Raw genomic sequence first — 17,870 nt, 5'->3', positions numbered from 1 at the left:
TCAGTTTGGTGCTAGTAGTTCTATGGAACATCAGGACGTCTGCTACATAAAGCCACACTTGACTTGAATGAACACAACAAATGAGTTGGGGCTATAGCCCCTATTCTTAAGCAGTACGAGACATAGAACATGGATCATATCTATCCACCATTGCAGAAAGCAATGTTCACGGCCACGTGACCTTTCCCTCTCTAAACCGAGTTCTATGACAGCTCGACGTAGATCATCATTGCCGCCGCTGCTTCAGAATTGTATTAAATATCACGATATGAGGAGGATGAGCAACTGAACAGTGACAGGACGTTAATCACTCATGAAGTCATGACAACCTAATAAACAACAGCGACCAGCTACTTTCCCGACAAAGCCCTCTCCTGCTGCCTCTTTCTAGCTATTTGTAACTACCTCCCATTCCCCACACCCTGCCGCAGTCAACTAAAACGTAATTTATATATATAAAGTGGTAAAATATCAGCCTACCTGCCGAACTTGTTCCACTGAGTTGGATTCCAACTGAAGAATATCCCACTTCAGTCGCTCTGTAGCCTATTAGCTACAAAACGTCCTGGTTTATACCCTGAGAATTTTCGGTGGTAAACCTGAGGTAATTTGCTTCTAAATTACTGTAAAAAGCCTCAGTAAACTTATTTGTTCTGGACCGGCTAATAATAGACTTTAACTTTCAGATGGTAAATTGTTCTCTAGCTTAGAATTTTCTGAGCAGATAGACATCTGGTTCCCTTCAGTTAACATTGTTCTTTTTAGCAACACGGATAACTGATCCAGAGACAGAGATCACATGACAGGGCGTGCCATCAAACACTTCAGGCTATTGGACAATATTAGCATTGTAAAAGAAGTTCTTCTAAAAAATTAAAGGGGAAATTAAATGGAAGTGAAATTAACCAAAAGCATTCAAAAAACGTATCTAGCAAATATATATTTTTTTTTAAATAACAGAGAATGCCTGTCAGTATTTATTTAACTATGTTACGTCATTAGATAACCTGCTGCCTGTTGGCTCTGCACTCCCTGCGAGAAGAGGAACTGCTATATTAGTATGCTGTTCATGGATTACAGATAATCATTTAACACCATCATGCCTATGTCTTTATATAGGCTATTTCAACATTTTATATTCTTTCCAAAATTCTAGTTTAAAGTTGTAACAGTCATGTTTGCATTCTGTGCTCTTTTTGCTTTAATGTTAGGATGCATTAGCAGGGCCAACCTCAAGAAATTCAATGGTCAATGTCACCTTTTGTGATCTGTGCAAAGGACCAATAAAAGACTGACGTTCTGTGTTCAACTTTCTTTCTTCCCTTTTTTAAAGAGCAGATATGTGTTTGAAATCTCACTCGGTATGGGGCATTTGGCTGACTCTCCCTGCATCTCAGATGGAATACTACCATCCTATGAAGTAAAGTATGTCAGAATAAATGTGAATAGCCAGTTCCATACATATATACAGTATATACAGTAGTATCATACATCAAGCACACTTTTCTTGCCATTCCTAATTTGAAACCCTTCATGTAGTGGAAGAGGCGTCAACCACAGGAACAACAGCCGCCAGATGCTAAACTCACTGCCCAGGTAAATGTACAATAATATGATGAATAGTATATCTTAACCCTTGTGTTGTCTTCAGGGTCAAACATGACTGCTATTATATTTAACAGCAGAGAAAACCCTCAAATAGTTATTTTTTTTTACTTCAAATGTCTTACTTTTCCTAGTGACCCTGACATTCATAAAAATACATCACAACAATCACAGACACACACGTACACAATAAGAAATTGAGATTATGTGTGCTACTGATTTAGGTTACAGAGTCTATAAAGGTGCTGAAGATGACAGTACCTCCATTTCTCTCTTTGCGAAAGCTATGACTGCACATTTCAGTGTTGTAATAAAACAAGTGGTTTTCACAGATTAAAGTCAATGTTTTTCCACTGTGAAGAGGGAAACCCCAGATGTTCACAAAGTTTGATGAATGACAGGTTGTGTTTCAATGCGAAATAGGTTTAAGGTTGAAAATTAAATTAAGCTGTATTTTATTACCCTTTGGGCAAGGGCATACAGATTGTTAACACTACCCAAAGAGACTGCAATCATGTTGCACATTCAGAAACAGTTGCATCAACATTTTCATTCTGTTTTAAATAAACAAAAACATGAAATAAAATATAAGCCAATCATTATGTACAGCATGTTTTAGAGTGTTTCAGATGCAGCAAATCTGCCTGTTTCTTATCAAACTAGTCCTCACTGATGACTAGAAGGCATATATATCTCATTCTTGGCATTAAGTGTTTACCCAAATTGATGATGGTAACTTTACTAATGGCTCATGTAGAACATAAATACATACCTCAGTGTCTCCAGTTTGCAGAGTGGGTTCCCCAGTCCAGCAGAGAGCAGCTTCATGCCGGCATCTTTCAGATCATTGTTACTTAGATCTAGTTGTCTCAGGAAGGAGGTTGACTTCAGAGCTGAGCTCAGAGAAGCACAGCCTTCCTCTGTGATGTGACAGCCTGACAGCCTGTAGAAGGTTATAATTAGGGAGGGATCACAAACACTACTACCCTCTAGAGGTAGAAATAAAGAATATCAGTCTGATCATTTTCCTCTCAAACACGAAGGTTTGATCAGTCAGATGACTGTCTGTCCTGGTTGGTCAACGTTCCCTTTATCTTAAATGCAATATCATCCTTTAATATGTAGAACATTGTACATCCAGTTACATAGTAGTACAGTATTCCAAGAATGTATTACATCCTACATCCAGGAGCAGGTCTCTCAGTATACAAGGCACCTTTTGTGACCCATAACCTTTACTGCAGAGTTAGGGTGTTAACCACATGTGAAGCAGTACATTAGCAGAACAATACAAAACATACTGCCCAGGTCAACCTACAATAATATCATGGAGTAGTTTGTCTTATACAGATTCCTGTCATACCCTGATATGTTTCACCCGTCATGTTTGTCTCCACCCCTCCAGGTGTCTCCCATCTTCCTTCCTACCCTCATTTATCCCTGTGTTTTCTACTTGGGACCAGTTTTTGTTTGTCAAGCCTACAGAAGCCTTCCTTGTGTTTTTTCTACCTCCTTTAGTCTTTTCTGCCTCGTAGTTTCCTGCTTGGCCTCCTGCCTGCCCTGACTTAATGATGGGGGAAACGAAGCTTTCCGAAGCAACAAGCTATTTGAAACAATTGTGTCAAAAAAGTATCGTTTTTTTGAAGTGTTTGATACAACTTCTCCATAGGGACACCTGCTGGTCAGTTCATGGTATGGCGACTGTATCGAGAGATTGAAGGAATCGAGTGACGTCATGTCCTCGGACGTTAGTCTCACAATCGTCATCAATTTGATAAATAAAGGTTACGTGACAAATGTTTTGATGTGCAAAAATATATGTTGTTGTATTATAAACAACGTAACGTCTTTGCTCATTTACATTCATAACATTTATTTTTAGGTTCTGATAGCATTATTCACATGTAAAGTCAGGTTGAGTATGGCGCTTCTGGTAGAAGCGCTGCCCTTCAGTCTAAAAGAGTGAGTTTGAAACCACTGACTTTGTATTAGTGGGAGTATATGCTAAATGAATATTTATGATTTGATATTGTAGACTAGCGGCTAAGGTTTTGGAACATGCTTTTGCAACCGTGAAAGGGATGGCCACATTTGAAGGCTGGTAAAACTAGAGTAAGATGCATGTGTTTGTGCACCTACTCTCTCACATCACATCTGTATATATCTCTGTCTATCTAGCTCTGGCAATCTATCTGTATCTCTGGCTCTGTCAATGAATGTATTCTATAGCGTCCGTAAATATGTATCCTCTCTATAACCTATGAATATGAGTGATTTCTGATGTCTTCAGCGTTTGAATAAAACGCTGTTTGTCTCGGACTGTAGCACGACACTGTCAGCTGCTCGTGTGACGTCTGAAGCTTCGACAGGTGATCACGTTTTTTTGGCCCATTTGAAGCCATGCTCGACACGTTTGTGTCGGTATCAATTGACTCGAAAAGTCGATACCGCTTCGTGAGCATGGCTTTGAGCGTAACATCACTACCCTGACTGAGCCTGCCAGCTGCCCTGTACCTGAATGACTCTACCTTGTGGAATATGACCCTAGCCTGCCCTGAATATTCTTTGGCCGGCCTCCTTGTATCTTGAATTAACCACAAACTTGCAGCCAGTGTGTGGTGTGTGATATTGTGTAACTAGTTGTTGTCTGGTGAATTTGATTACATACCTCAGTGTCTCCAGTTTGCAGAGTGGGTTCCCCAGTCCAGCAGAGAGCAGCTTCATGCCGGCATCCTTCAGATCATTGTTACTTAGATCTAGTTGTCTCAGGAAGGAGGTTGACTTCAGCACGGAGCTCAGAGAAGCACAGCCTTCCTCTGTGATGTGACAGCCTGACAGCCTGTAGAAGGTTATCATTAGGGAGGGATCACAAACACTACTACCCTCTAGAGGTAGAAATAAAGAATATCAGTCTGATAATTTTCCATGAGTGTTGTAGCGAGTAACTATTGCAAGCTGAAAACAACAGGTGGACATGGTGTTCTCATATAGAGCTGCTCTCCTTTGGAACAGACTTCATGTTTCAATCAGGGAGGCTGGCACTGTCTTGGTGTTTAGGGTTCCATCAAAACCCCTTATTGTTATTTTTAGTCAGTCTTATGACTGAACTGCTACACTAGTTTACAGTTAACCAGTAGGTACCTCAACCTTACAGTTATTTGAACTGTTATTTGATCCTTTGCATTCTCTAATCCTACTTTCTTGCCCCCCCCTCCCCCCTCACCCCCCCCTGTGGTGTGGGGAGTTGAGCTTTCAACACCTGCCAGGTCGCTGGTCTGCCAACATTGGACCTAGTTGCCAAGTGGACATCGGCCTCATGATGGAGCACACAGAGTTCCTGTTTCCTTCTTGTCCATCTACCGGGCTGTTATGTGATGCTGTGCTGATCCTACTTCCCAGCCCTGTGGCTACCACTGCCCAAACTGACATGTGCCAACTCAAGAGCACTGAGTTGGAACTCTGAATATCTGTGTTTAACATCCATGTGCACATTTTATTGTTATCTCTACTCTTGATGCATGATTATGCTTTGCTTATGATCAGCACCTCTGAGTCACCGACCTCTGGAAGAGTGGAACTCTCACTGAATTGCTCCTACCAAGCTTTCTTAAATGTTTTAACTATGAGTTTTCCTGAGAGTTTGTCCTTGTCTTTCTTGAGGGTTTAGGTTGGTTTAGGTGCAGTTCTATGGGTGTGTGTGAAGCCCTCTGCGACATTGCTTGAAAAAGGGCTAACAAATAACATTTGACTTGAACACAATGACACAGTTGCCAGTAACCAATGTGAAAAATGAACCTGCCTGAGAAGCTGATTTTACTAAGCTGGATTGTACTTGTGAAATATCCCAAAAACGATCCTGTCTAATGTATACTGAGACATCATGTGGTCTTCCTGAGGTATTTCTAAGTAATATAATGTGAAATGTAGGACATCAGTGAATCTTTTGTTCTAGACTGTCTAGTGTCTTTCTGAGCCAATCAGATCACAATTCCCTTGGTACTAGGATAAATACTAGGTTTAGTATCTCCTATTATCAGTGCCATAGATGAGATCTATGGCAATGTTGTACTGACATGATCAAACTATCACTGAATATATGACACTGTTCAGGAATGGTTAGCTTGATTGTGTTATTGTGACATGAAACTTGAAGATTAATTCACCAGTGAGATACAATAACACAATACATGCTTTGGTATGTTTTGGAATGGTTCTAACAAAGTAGTGACCACATACAAACTACTCCTCATGATACTGGTTCAGACAGTAGTGACCACATACACACTACTCCTCATGATACTGGTTCAGACAGTAGTGACCACATACACACTACTCCTCATGATACTGGTTCAGACAGTAGTGACCACATACACACTACTCCTCATGATACTGGTTCAGACAGTAGTGACCACATACACACTACTCCTCAGTCATCCAGTCTGGATGTGTTCACAGATGCTGTGACAGAAGTCGCTTGGTAAGATTACCTAATGTCTATGTAACCAACAAATATCGTACCATATTAACATACAATGGGGAGAAGACTATATAAGTTAAATTGTCCGGAGAAAACTTCAGTCTGATCCCGGGATCACGCTCACGTTCTATTGGGAATCTTTGTTACCTGAGAACCAATAAAACACTTTGCATCAACCCTGCTGAGTTCCAGTGCTGTTTTTAAATTTTGAGAATTGACTGAAGACGTACAGAACTTTTGTTTCATCAAATTGGCGAGCTACAACCAGGAGAAGTTTGAGGATCCACCACGGGCCTGTGGGAGGAGAGCACCTCGGAACACGCCTTGGCCAAACAAATTTATAAGGTAAGCAGTAAGGTAAGAGTTTTTTTATATACATCTGCTTAATTCTGTGCGTTTCCGAGGTGTGAGCCCACCCAGCAGGCCAGGTAAACTGGTGCAATCTCTTCTTCAAAAGAAGAATTTCCTATTTCTTTTATTTAAAGTATTAAAACTATCAGAGCACTATCAGAGATTAATATAATCAGAAGCATCAGCGGTTCATTTCTCACAGACTCTTTCTCTCTCTCCCTCTCGAACACGTACATCCACATCCTTTGTCACACACACACACACACACACACACACACACACACACACACACACACACACACACACACACACACACACACACACTCCCAGTTCCATAGACTCACACATACACCCATACAGCCACAAAAACACACATCGCACTCACACACACACATATACCCACACACCCACGCATTCTCATCACGCACACATTCACATCCTCTCTGTCTTTGTCTTGTCTCTCCTTCCCAAAAAACCCACCCTTTCTGTCTCCCTTTCATCCTCTTACACACACACACACACATCCACAAACACTTTTACACACATTTAAACTAATGTCTCTCATCACACACACACACAACACACTCATTCTCATCACACACACACTCCTACACCCACTACAAACACACACATTAACATCCTCTCTGTTTTTGTCTTGTCTCTCCTTCCCAAAATACCCCCCACCCTTTCTGTCTCTCTCTCTTTCTTCCTCTCCCACCCACACACACACACACATCCACTCATTCCCAGTTACATATACTCACACACACATCTACAAACACTGTTACACACAATCATCCACATTAACGGCTCTCAATCACACTCACACACTCACTCCCACTCATTCCCAGTTACACACACACATACATCCACAAACACTTATAGACACACTCACTTAAATTAACGTATTTCATCACACACACACACCCACCCACTCACTCTCATTCGCACACACGCACACACATACCCACTCATTCCCAGACACACACACTCGCACCCTCTCTCCGTGTCTAGCTATTTCTTGTTGTTTCTCCCTGAGTTGTGCTTGAGTTTCCGAAAGGTAGACACAGGCTCTGCGGAGAGCGTGGCACCTGCCACAAGAGAACGACTATTTTCACAACCAGGAGCAAGGTTGTGTGCGTATAGAGCAGGACGCGGCTCCATAGAGAGACAGGAAGAGAGGCACTAGGGATTGTGTGTAATACTGACGGCAATCAGAAGTATCAGGGGACTGTGATTATTGTAAAGTACAATAAACAGTGAGAAGGCTTTGCACAGCCAGGTGACGGCTCCAGTGGAGGTAATAAAAAAAAAACGCCACCCAGACACCAAAAAGTTCATTCAACATTTCCTGAAGAAATGGCATGCTCGCAATTCAATTTGGCCGAAAGGAGGATCCTTTGATTTAGCCTGCTGTGAGGAGGTGGAGGTCAACATAAAGCCCCACAAATCTAAAGATTTGAAAGAAGACGAGGGAAAAGGAAGTGCTAGGTTGGTTTAGAAAGGAAGGACACAGACGCCAGCAGATGGCAAGAAAGACGGAAAATACGAAGTGATGAAAGAAAGAAGACAGAGAAAATAACCAATCCAACAGAGACAAGAATAAAGGAAGTACAGGGACAGAGCCCCACCGCACCAGTATGGCCATTGGAGCCACCCACATATTTAGACAGTAAAGAAACTGATGCAGCACCTCCAAACAGATCGCTCATTAGGGACACGCCCCAAACAAAACAGCAGAGAGCAATCGCTGGAAGAGGGGGACAACATCAATCAGAAATGTCAAGACTGGGAGTAGTCAATACGAAGGATGAAGTATGAAATAAACAACCTGATGACAAAATTACGAAACCGCAGTGACAAGATGTCCACACCCAGGCCAACACCTGAAGTCAGACCAAACGAGGACCCCCACAGCGCATGGCAACAACTCAGCGGCAGAGGGGTCGTGCACTCAAGTCATCACAAGCGACACACACGTGAAGAACAAGAGCAGCACTGGGTGAGAGATGGTGGAAGACTGGGGAGAAGATCCAACCTAAACGACCACCTAGAAGGGAGGGGAACAGAGGATCTAGACGATCCGATCCAGCAATGCCCACTGGTGGTAAAAGGACCTGGACAAGATCCCTTGTACGTGCCATGGTCGTTCATGGACATGATCGGCCTGGCAGGTAGACTACATTCACTGATGGAGCTAACAAATGGATAACAGCACAGCAGGAGTGACACTGGCTCTGGGAGATATAAAGGCTCTGCTAATGCACACGGCCGGAAAGCAGATAACAGCAGAAGTTTTCCAAAATGCACAACTGCCAAGAGTGGTGACCGGAAACCAAGTGGACAGCGTAGGGTTCGAAGATCACCGCAACCAAGTATGGGCAGAGCTAAGGAAACACTACCCAGAGAAGATGGATCCCTCTAAGCTAGATGGCGAAATGCTGAAAGACGACGAATGTCCATCAAAGGTTCTGCATGCTTTTCAATGCAGGTGGAGTAATGAGACAGGGAGTGCCTGGAACACAAACAACACCACACAGAGACTGTTTATGCTTATGGTGATAAAGGCAATTCAAGATGTACAAAAGTGTCTAGACGGTGTGGTAGGCCTGATGAGAATGGACTGGCCAGAACACATACTCCATCACGTCAATAACTGCAGAGAAGAAAAACAGGAAGCAGAGGCCCAGGTTCCCGAGAACCCGACACACCAGGCCCCAGTGATGTTCCAGCCACCACCCCAACCTCCTGCTCCACCAGGACCAGCGCAGGCAGCACCAGTCTTTCCCCCAACTCTCACCCTGCCACCAATCCATGTGCACATTGGCTCCTCAGATCAACCCTGGAAGGGAAGGGGAGGACCTTCGCAACGTGGTGGGAAACCCCGTGGGGGAGGAGGAGGACGAGGCCCACCCCCACAGCCAGATGGACAAACACGGTCCAACCCCAATCTGACTGACAATCAGCCACAAAATGCATGGTGGGGATGTGGACAACAAGGACATATCAGAAGAGACTGTCTAACAAATCTGTATGTGGCGCCAGCTGCAGACTGGCAATAGAGGTGCCCAGAAAAGCCTGAGGGGGAAAAAATGTTGCCAATGATCTCATTACAACCACGAGAAGAACCCACCATATCAGTTACAGTGCAAGGCCAAGAACATGCATTCATGGTGGACACAGGAGCGACGTACTCATGCATTGGAAAAAATGGCTTCAATCTCCCCCTCTCAAGTTCATCCATCCGAGCTGTTGGCTTTTCTGGGAAAACACAAGTGATACCACTTACGGAGCCACTCACAATGCAAATTGCAGGAAAAACTATTGTAGCGCCTCTACTGTACTCAGCACACACTCCCATCAATCTATTAGGAAGAGACATTCTATGCATATTAAAAACCAATATCGTGTGTACCCAAAGCGGCCTGCAAGTGGAGTTCCAAGAAGATCCCTCAGCAAATCAGCAAACCAGTGACTGTTGAAAAGAAACTACAATATGTCTTAAGTCCACTAATGAATGTAACAACAAAAGATCCCCACAGCCAGACACCACCGCTAGCGTACTGGCTACAATTGGCACCACAATAATCTTCACTGACCCAATCATGGGAAGAATGGGAACCGTGGATCCAAGCATTAGTAGGGAAACCAAGACCACAACAGATGCCACTGCACTCTTCTTTATGACGAACATCAAGGTCACACGGACTATGCCGACTGTTGGATAGAGTTGATTAAAAAAAACTTTTAAAAAAACTGTCCTGTATCATCAACCAGGATATCTTTGTAGGCCCCGAAGGAGCTGCCGCAGCTATAACACTCCCACCAGAATTAAAAGAATGGTATCAAATACAGGATTCTGCCCCTACGTTACATTAATTACAACTGAAGGACATAGATATTATGAATTAGGACCAATGATAAAAGTAGCCATACAGGTATTAGAATGGAAGCCCACAAAATAATACACATATCCCCTGACACACGTTATTATAGAATTTCAGGAAAATTACAACGTAGGGACAGCTGAGACAGTGGTAGTGAATATAAAAACACCAACAAAACTATGTAAATGTAAAATGTAAAAATGTGATGTCTACTCTCAGAGCATGAATATTTGTTAGGACAGGTACCCCCAACGTTATGGTACCCTACCAGAGACAGTACCCTCTCCGACACCACGCTATAGACGGGATTAGACCCACTATTAAGGGTCTAGTGAATGCAGGAGTCCTGATAGAAACAGAAAGCTCCTGTAATACACCCATCTTTCCAATAGAGAGAATACAATCCAAGATGGCGCCGATGATGGCTGCCTCGGTCGTTAGGTGCGCTCTTTTTTGTCTTGTTTTGTCTGTTAATTCAGTGTTCTGCCAAGATTTCCAGGGTTCTCTAACTAGAGCAGTACTTCTAAACATCAGGACTACAACTCCTGTGGATTTATTTCCCACTTTTCTGCTTCCAGCGGCGGAATTAGTGGGAATTATAGTCAAAGCCACCCTCGGCTTTGTCCTAGCAGCGAAGCGCCGTAGGAGAGGCAAACGAGCCGGTGCTCTGGTGCGACTCCGTCGGCATGGGGCACGCACAGCGTTACCGGGGATATTTCTCTCCAACGTACGTTCACTGAGCAACAAACTGGATGAACTTCAGCTACTTGTGGGGAAAAACAGAGACTTTCATTCATCTTCCGTTTTGTGCTTTACGGAGACATGGCTGAGTGAACTGATCCCAGACTCTGCGCTACAGCTAGCAGGTTTCAAACTGCTGAGAGCGGATCGTAACCCTGTGCTCTCTGGCAAAACGAAAGGCGGGGGTATTTGTTTTTACATTAACAGTGGCTGGTGTGAAGATGTGACAGTGATTCTGCAGCACTGTTCTCCTGATCTGGAATCATTTTTTATTAACTGTAGATCTTTTTACTCGCCACGAGAGTTTGCATCATTCATTCTGGTTGGCGTCTACATGCCTCCGCAAGCTAGCGTCAACCAGGCTCAACGTGTGCTCGCCAGCCAGATACTGAGTGTGGAGCATGAAAATCCGGATTCCTTGGTTATTGTGCTAGGCGACTTTAACAAAGGCAATCTCACCCAAGAACTCCCAAAATATAGACAATTCATCAAATGCCCTACCAAAGAAGGAAACACCTTGGATCACTGCTACTCTACAATCAGCAAAGCATACCATGCGGTCCCCCGAGCAGCACTGGGTCACTCTGACCACGCCATGGTCCACCTGATTCCTGCATACAGGCAGAAGCTAAAGCGCTGTAAGCCTGCTGTGAGGACATCAAAACAGTGGACCAGTGAAGCTATGGAGGATCTGCGGGCGTGCTTGGACTGCACTGACTGGGACATGTTCACGACTGCTACCAATAGTCTGGATGAGCTCACAGAGGCTGTGACATCATACATCAGCTTCTGTGAGGACTGCTGTATACCAACACGCACCAGGGTAAGCTACAACAACGACAAACCCTGGTTTACAGCTAAACTCAGAAGGTTGAGGTCAGAGAAAGAGGCCGCGTTTAGGAATGGGGACAAAGACAGTTTCAAGGAGTCGAAGAACAGGTTTAGCAAGGCGGTGAGGGAGGCTAAACGACTGTACTCAGAGATTCTAAAACACCAATTCTCTGCAAACGACTCTGCTTCTGTCTGGAGAGGGTTCAGGCAAATTACCAACTACAAGCCCAGAGCCCCCCACTCCACTAACGACTCCCGCCTGGCCAACGACCTGAATGAGTTCTACTGCAGATTTGAAAGACAATTGGACAGTCTTGAACTACCCCTTCCCACCCAGGAGGCCTCCCACCTCCCCCCCTCTACAGTGACGACTCTATCCATTCAGGAGGGTGAAGTTAACAGACTTTTCAAGAGGCAGAATCCCCGCAAAGCAGCTGGGCCGGACTCTGTCTCTCCAGCCACCCTCAAGCACTGCGCTGACCAGCTGTCTCAGGTGTTTACCTACATCTTTAACACCTCCCTTGAGACATGCCATGTGCCAGCCTGTCTCAAGTCCTCCACCATCATCCCTGTGCCCAAAAAGCCAAGGCCAACAGGACATAATGACTACAGACCCGTCGCCCTGACCTCTGTGGTAATGAAGTCTTTCGAGCGCCTGGTGCTGGCACACCTTAAATCCATCACTGACCCTCTACTGGACCCCCTGCAGTTTGCCTACAGAGCCAACAGGTCTGTGGACGATGCAGTTAACATGGCCCTCCACTTCACCCTACAGCACCTGGACTCCCCAGCATCCTATGCCAGGATCCTGTTTGTGGACTTCAGCTCTGCCTTCAATACCATCATCCCCGCCCTGCTTCAGGACAAGCTCTCCCAGCTGAACGTGCCTGATTCCACCTGCAGGTGGATCACAGACTTCCTGTCTGACAGGAAGCAGTGCGTTAAGCTGGGAACACAAGTCTCTGACTCCCGGTCCATCAGCACCGGATCACCTCAGGGCTGCGTCCTTTCTCCTCTGCTCTTCTCCCTGTACACCAACAGTTGCACCTCCAGTCATCCGTCCGTCAAACTCCTGAAGTTTGCGGACGACACCACCCTTATTGGGCTCATCTCTGGTGGAGACGAGTCTGATTATAGGTGGGAAGCGGCCAACCTGGTGACCTGGTGCAGCCAGAACAACTTAGAGCTCAATGCTCTTAAGACAGTGGAGATGGTTGTGGACTTCAGGAGGAACACAGCCCCACTCACCCCCATCACCCTGTGTGACTCCCCAGTCAACACTGTGGAGTCCTTCCGCTTCCTGGGCACTATCCTCTCCCAGGACCTCAAGTGGGAACTGAACATCAGCTCCCTCATCAAGAAAGCACAACAGAGGATGTACTTCCTTCGGCAGCTGAAGAAGTTCAACCTGCCAAAGACAATGATGGTGCACTTCTACTCAGCCATCATTGAGTCCATCCTCACCTCCTCCATCACCGTCTGGTACGCTGCTGCCACTGCCATGACAAGAGCAGACTGCAGCGTATCATCCGTACTGCTGAGAAGGTGATTGGCTGCAATCTGCCTACCCTCGAGGACCTGCACACCTCGAGGACCCTGAGGCGAGCGAGGAAGATTGTGGCCGACTCCTCCCACCCTGGACACTCCCTGTTTCAGTCACTCCCCTCCGGCAGAAGGCTGCGGTCTATCAGGACCAATACCTCACGCCACAAAAACAGTTTCTTCCCTTCCGCTGTTGGCCTCTTCAACAAGGCCAAGGGACCACACTGACTCAAAATGACTTCTTGCTTAAAACACTCTGCTTTTGCACTGCACCACAACATGGTATCTTGTACATTTGTATTTTTTGTAATATTTGTATTTTTGTATTTTTATAATTTTGTATTTTGTAATTTACGGCAACTTATATTTTATTGTATATTTAATTCTATTCTAATCCCACTTAGTACTGCTAGTTTATGTACCCTTAGTATAGTTAGTCCACATATTTAAATTTTAGGTATATGTTTATTGTATGCACCTTCCTGCCAAAGCAAATTCCTTGTCTGTGCAAACTTTCATGGCAAATAAATCCCTTTCTGATTTCTGATTCTGATAAAGAAGCCACACTCTAATGATTATCGATTGGTACATGATCTGCGGGCTATTAACTCCACTGGAGACTTTCCAAAGGCGATTGTTCTAATGCACACATATTATTTTCCAACATTCCGCCAGGCACAAAATGGTAAACAGTTGTTCACCTGTGCTCTGCATTTTTATGTTTCAGCACATCCAGACTCACGATACCTGTTTGCTTTCACCTTTGAAGGTAAACACAGTACTTAAACCCTATTACCCCAGGGATTCCTGGACAGCCCAGCTGTGTTTGATCAATGCTGGCCCAGGACCTACAGAATCTGCAGGTTACCAGTACCGTTATCCAGTAGGCTACATAAAGTAAGTAGAGACAAGTTACAATTTTGTCAGACAACAGTTGATTATCTGGGCAGTTGGCTTAGTGGGGATAAGAGACAGAGAGCACTGTCACGGATAGACACCATAGCCAAGGCTTCGAAACCTCAGACAGTAGAGCAAATGCTTACCTTTCTGGGAATGGCGGGATACAGCAGACCATGGATTTGTGATTATGCCCTCAAATCAGCACCTTTGCGAGCCCTTACTAGGGCTGTAGGGCAGACTAGTAATGCTGCTATATTGCAGTGGACCGAAGAGGCGGAGGGAGCTTTTTTAGCTCTCAAAGGTAACATGCAATCCGCCCCCACCCTTGGTAATCCCGATTAATCGAAACCACTTCATCTATATGTTCCGGAACGATCTGGATATGCTACTGCTGTATTGTTGAAAGACACGCCCATGGGGAAACAACCGTTAACCTATCACAGTACATAACTAGATAATGTAGAGGCAAGACTTCCACCCTGCTATCAGGGACTGGCAGCTGCTGTTTTTGCTTTTAAACAAGCATCATCACTGACAATGGGACACCCAGTAACTTTCTACACATCCTATCAACTATATGCCTTACTCACAAGCCCACGATTTGTTTTAACAATGGCCAGAAGGACTGGCTACGAGGTGATACTGTCTGCTCCAGAACTAACCATTCAAAGGTGTGGCACGGTGAACCCAGCAACTACCACACACCTGTGTTCATGTAATTTGAACACATGTGTGTTTGTTATTAGGGATGCGCATGGTGGTCACCATTACGCCAGGGGGGTGATTATAGGTCACCTTCAAGTCGTAGGGGGGTCATCATATTTAGCAGCCACAGTTGATAGTGTTACGCGAATGCAAATAATGTGCACATTATAATGTTTAGGAAAAACATTTCTGCTCCCATTTCACACATTCCAACAGCAGACGGACCATTTAGACATCTGATGATAGACTATGTAGACAAGATGCAACGTATAGGGGAGTCAGGTGGCTGAGCGGTTAGAGAATCGGACTAGTAATCAGAAGGTCGCTGGTTCGATTCCCGGCTGTGTCAAATGATGTTGTGTCCTTGGGCAAGGCACTTCACCCTACTTGCCCCGGGGGGAATGTCCCTGTACTTACTGTAAGTCGCTCTGGATAAGAGCGTCTGCTAAATGACTAAATGTAAATGTATAGGAAGACTGAGATACATCTTGGTAGTGATCTGTCAGTTCAGTAGATGGGTAGAGGGAGTGCCAACTATTCCTGATCAGTAGCAAAATTCCTGGCAGGGAGGTCTTTCCAAGATTCGAGTACCAACTGCCAAACATTTTTGTCACCGCATGAGATGGCTGCTGGAAGGCCCCTTCCAGCACCTAATTTACAAAGACCCATTGAGGGTCCTCCCCACGAAGCATTTGAAAGAGAGCTGCATATCTACCTACTGCTCTTAACACAGATACGTAAGGTAGTGTTTTTAACAGGTGAAAGGTGTCACCAAGGAAAGGGAAGCATAGATTCCAGAGAACCTGCAGATGGTTGCACCTGGAGATTGGGTCTATGTGAAGATGAACATGGAAGACGATCCCAACCGGCTGAATGACCAACAACCCAGACCGCTGGCAGAGACCCATCTCCACCAGCCCTACTGGTCCAAGCCCCGGTGTGGCCACCACCTTTCAGTTCACCAGGACCATCACACCGGATCCAGCGGCTCGATGACCCAGGAACCACCAGGCTACGATCCAATGACCAACCACCACCTCCAGGAGTCCAGAGCATGGAAGTTGAAGCAGAGGATCCAACGGGAGGAGAATCCCAGATGGAGACACGGATGAAGACACGACAAGCTGCTCACCGGACCCTGGACCGCTGAGACCACACGGCGGATTGGAGACGTGTCACTGGCTAAGTTTAAGAGCCTCCAGAGACGAGTGTCCAAGAAGATATCACAACGTTTCAATATTGCAAGAAGGCGAGGACGGGCACTTCAACAGTGGAGGCGTCGCTACAAGAAAAAGCGTCAGAGAGATGAGGTGCTGGCATTTCAGCACCGGAACCAGGTGCTGACTCGCGAAAATGAGAGGCTGAAGATGACGATGGATGGCTTGCAGCGACGTTGGGGAAACTACAAACGCATGTACCCACCGGTTGCACCAGGACAGAATTATGATGACTACGAGTAAATGTTATTCACTCACCATCACCACTTAGTAGTAGTCAAACTGCTTCCCAGTTATTTGTCTGTCTTATGAATTGGAAGGAACAACACCTCACAAGATCAAGTCACAATGTATGCCATCTTCCTGTTCCTGTTCCCCTTACCTTTGTATTATTGTCACTGCACTGTATTGTTTTTGTTTTAAAACATCACAGTATGTCTGTATTAATGTCATTGTTGATTTTGTTTTGTCTCAAATACTGTTTGGAGATGCCCTTACGGTGTAGGTCTTCAATCACATGGGTGCAGAATTATGTGGGATGGGTAGAGGTGTTAATGGCCATTGCAATTCACATCTGCAGAATGTAGTGGTGGGGCAAGACTCATCGCTCACTGGCTCATCATATGACCTGCAGTCCCTGAGTGTAAGACGCTCGCTGTCAAGGGAGAGACAACGAATGTACTAACCTAGAAGGTCACGACCACCGGCTGGGGTGACGAGTATAACCATATATACATCATATATACAACACGCAGTAATCCTTTCTTATTGCTTTTGATCGTATGCAAACGAAACGGACCAATTTTAATATGTGTAGTAGGACCTCAGTGCTAAGCTTCTCAGTGTGGATGGTCGAAGAGCGGAAAGTACAGTATGACGACTAGCGATGACTCAGTCCGTCTTATATACTTAGGTAAAGGTCGGAATGGATACTCATGTCGCATTATAAGCATAGTTCACTCTGATGACTTGCACCGAGTGTGTCATTGGGGATACGGGGAGTTTCTACTTACCCCATACCCTTTTACTCCCCTGCTATGTGTTGCAATAAGCTGATAGCTTAAGCGAGTATTGGGAAGAGGGACAGTTCACTAGGCCACCTATGTTGAGCTTCGCACATGACATTTATGAATAAGATCCAAATGTCCGATGCCTTGTTTTTAATTTTGATGATTCTACGGTCACGTTGTATGCTTTTAAAGTGTATGATTTTGATGTTTCATGCTTTGACTATTTGTATTTTATCGTGGTTTAAGTTCTTCCATGATTGTTTCTGTTGAATAATTGCAGTGGTATTTCCAGTATGGGTTGTGGTGGGACTTTGCGAGTCCCAGAGGGGGGACTGATGTGGAAAAAACATCATACTGTTGTAGTTATGAAGATGGTTAATGATTATGATTTGAAGATGCTTGTAATCACTCTTTGGTATATGCTGTATTATTGGAAACTATATTATTACAAGGTATATTAGTGGAAACCAGATGCAAAGCTGTTGGCTGATTATTGTTATCCCTAAACAATGGTAGTTCAGTCAAGACACTCACGTGATTGATTTCACCATTTATTTTTACACATGACAAATGGTTTTACATTGGTGGAATGGATGTACATGGG

At 44.7% G+C, this 17,870-nt stretch overlaps 2 protein-coding genes across 3 annotated transcripts in view; both read right to left on the bottom strand.

Annotated features, from left to right (window-relative positions):
* LOC136933035 (NACHT, LRR and PYD domains-containing protein 12-like) overlaps nt 1-17,870 on the bottom strand; it is a 179,852-nt gene that overhangs the window by 75,702 nt on the left and 86,280 nt on the right. For both annotated transcript variants that reach the window (XM_067228402.1, XM_067228401.1), the window contains exons 12-13: nt 4,274-4,444; nt 2,378-2,548 (exon numbers count right to left, since the gene is read on the bottom strand). In XM_067228402.1, coding sequence (XP_067084503.1) covers nt 2,378-2,548; nt 4,274-4,444 — 342 coding nt within the window. The remainder of the gene's footprint in view (nt 1-2,377; nt 2,549-4,273; nt 4,445-17,870) is intronic.
* The window catches only part of LOC136933037 (NLR family CARD domain-containing protein 3-like), a 172,109-nt gene that overhangs the window by 137,100 nt on the left and 17,139 nt on the right, over nt 1-17,870 (bottom strand). The gene's annotated exons all lie outside the window — the stretch shown is intronic.

This window comes from Osmerus mordax, chromosome 24 (assembly GCF_038355195.1).
Source record: "Osmerus mordax isolate fOsmMor3 chromosome 24, fOsmMor3.pri, whole genome shotgun sequence".
NCBI lineage: Eukaryota > Metazoa > Chordata > Actinopteri > Osmeriformes > Osmeridae > Osmerus > Osmerus mordax.
The sequence above is the reverse complement of the archived record's forward strand: the minus strand, read 5'-3'. Positions and strand labels throughout refer to the sequence as shown.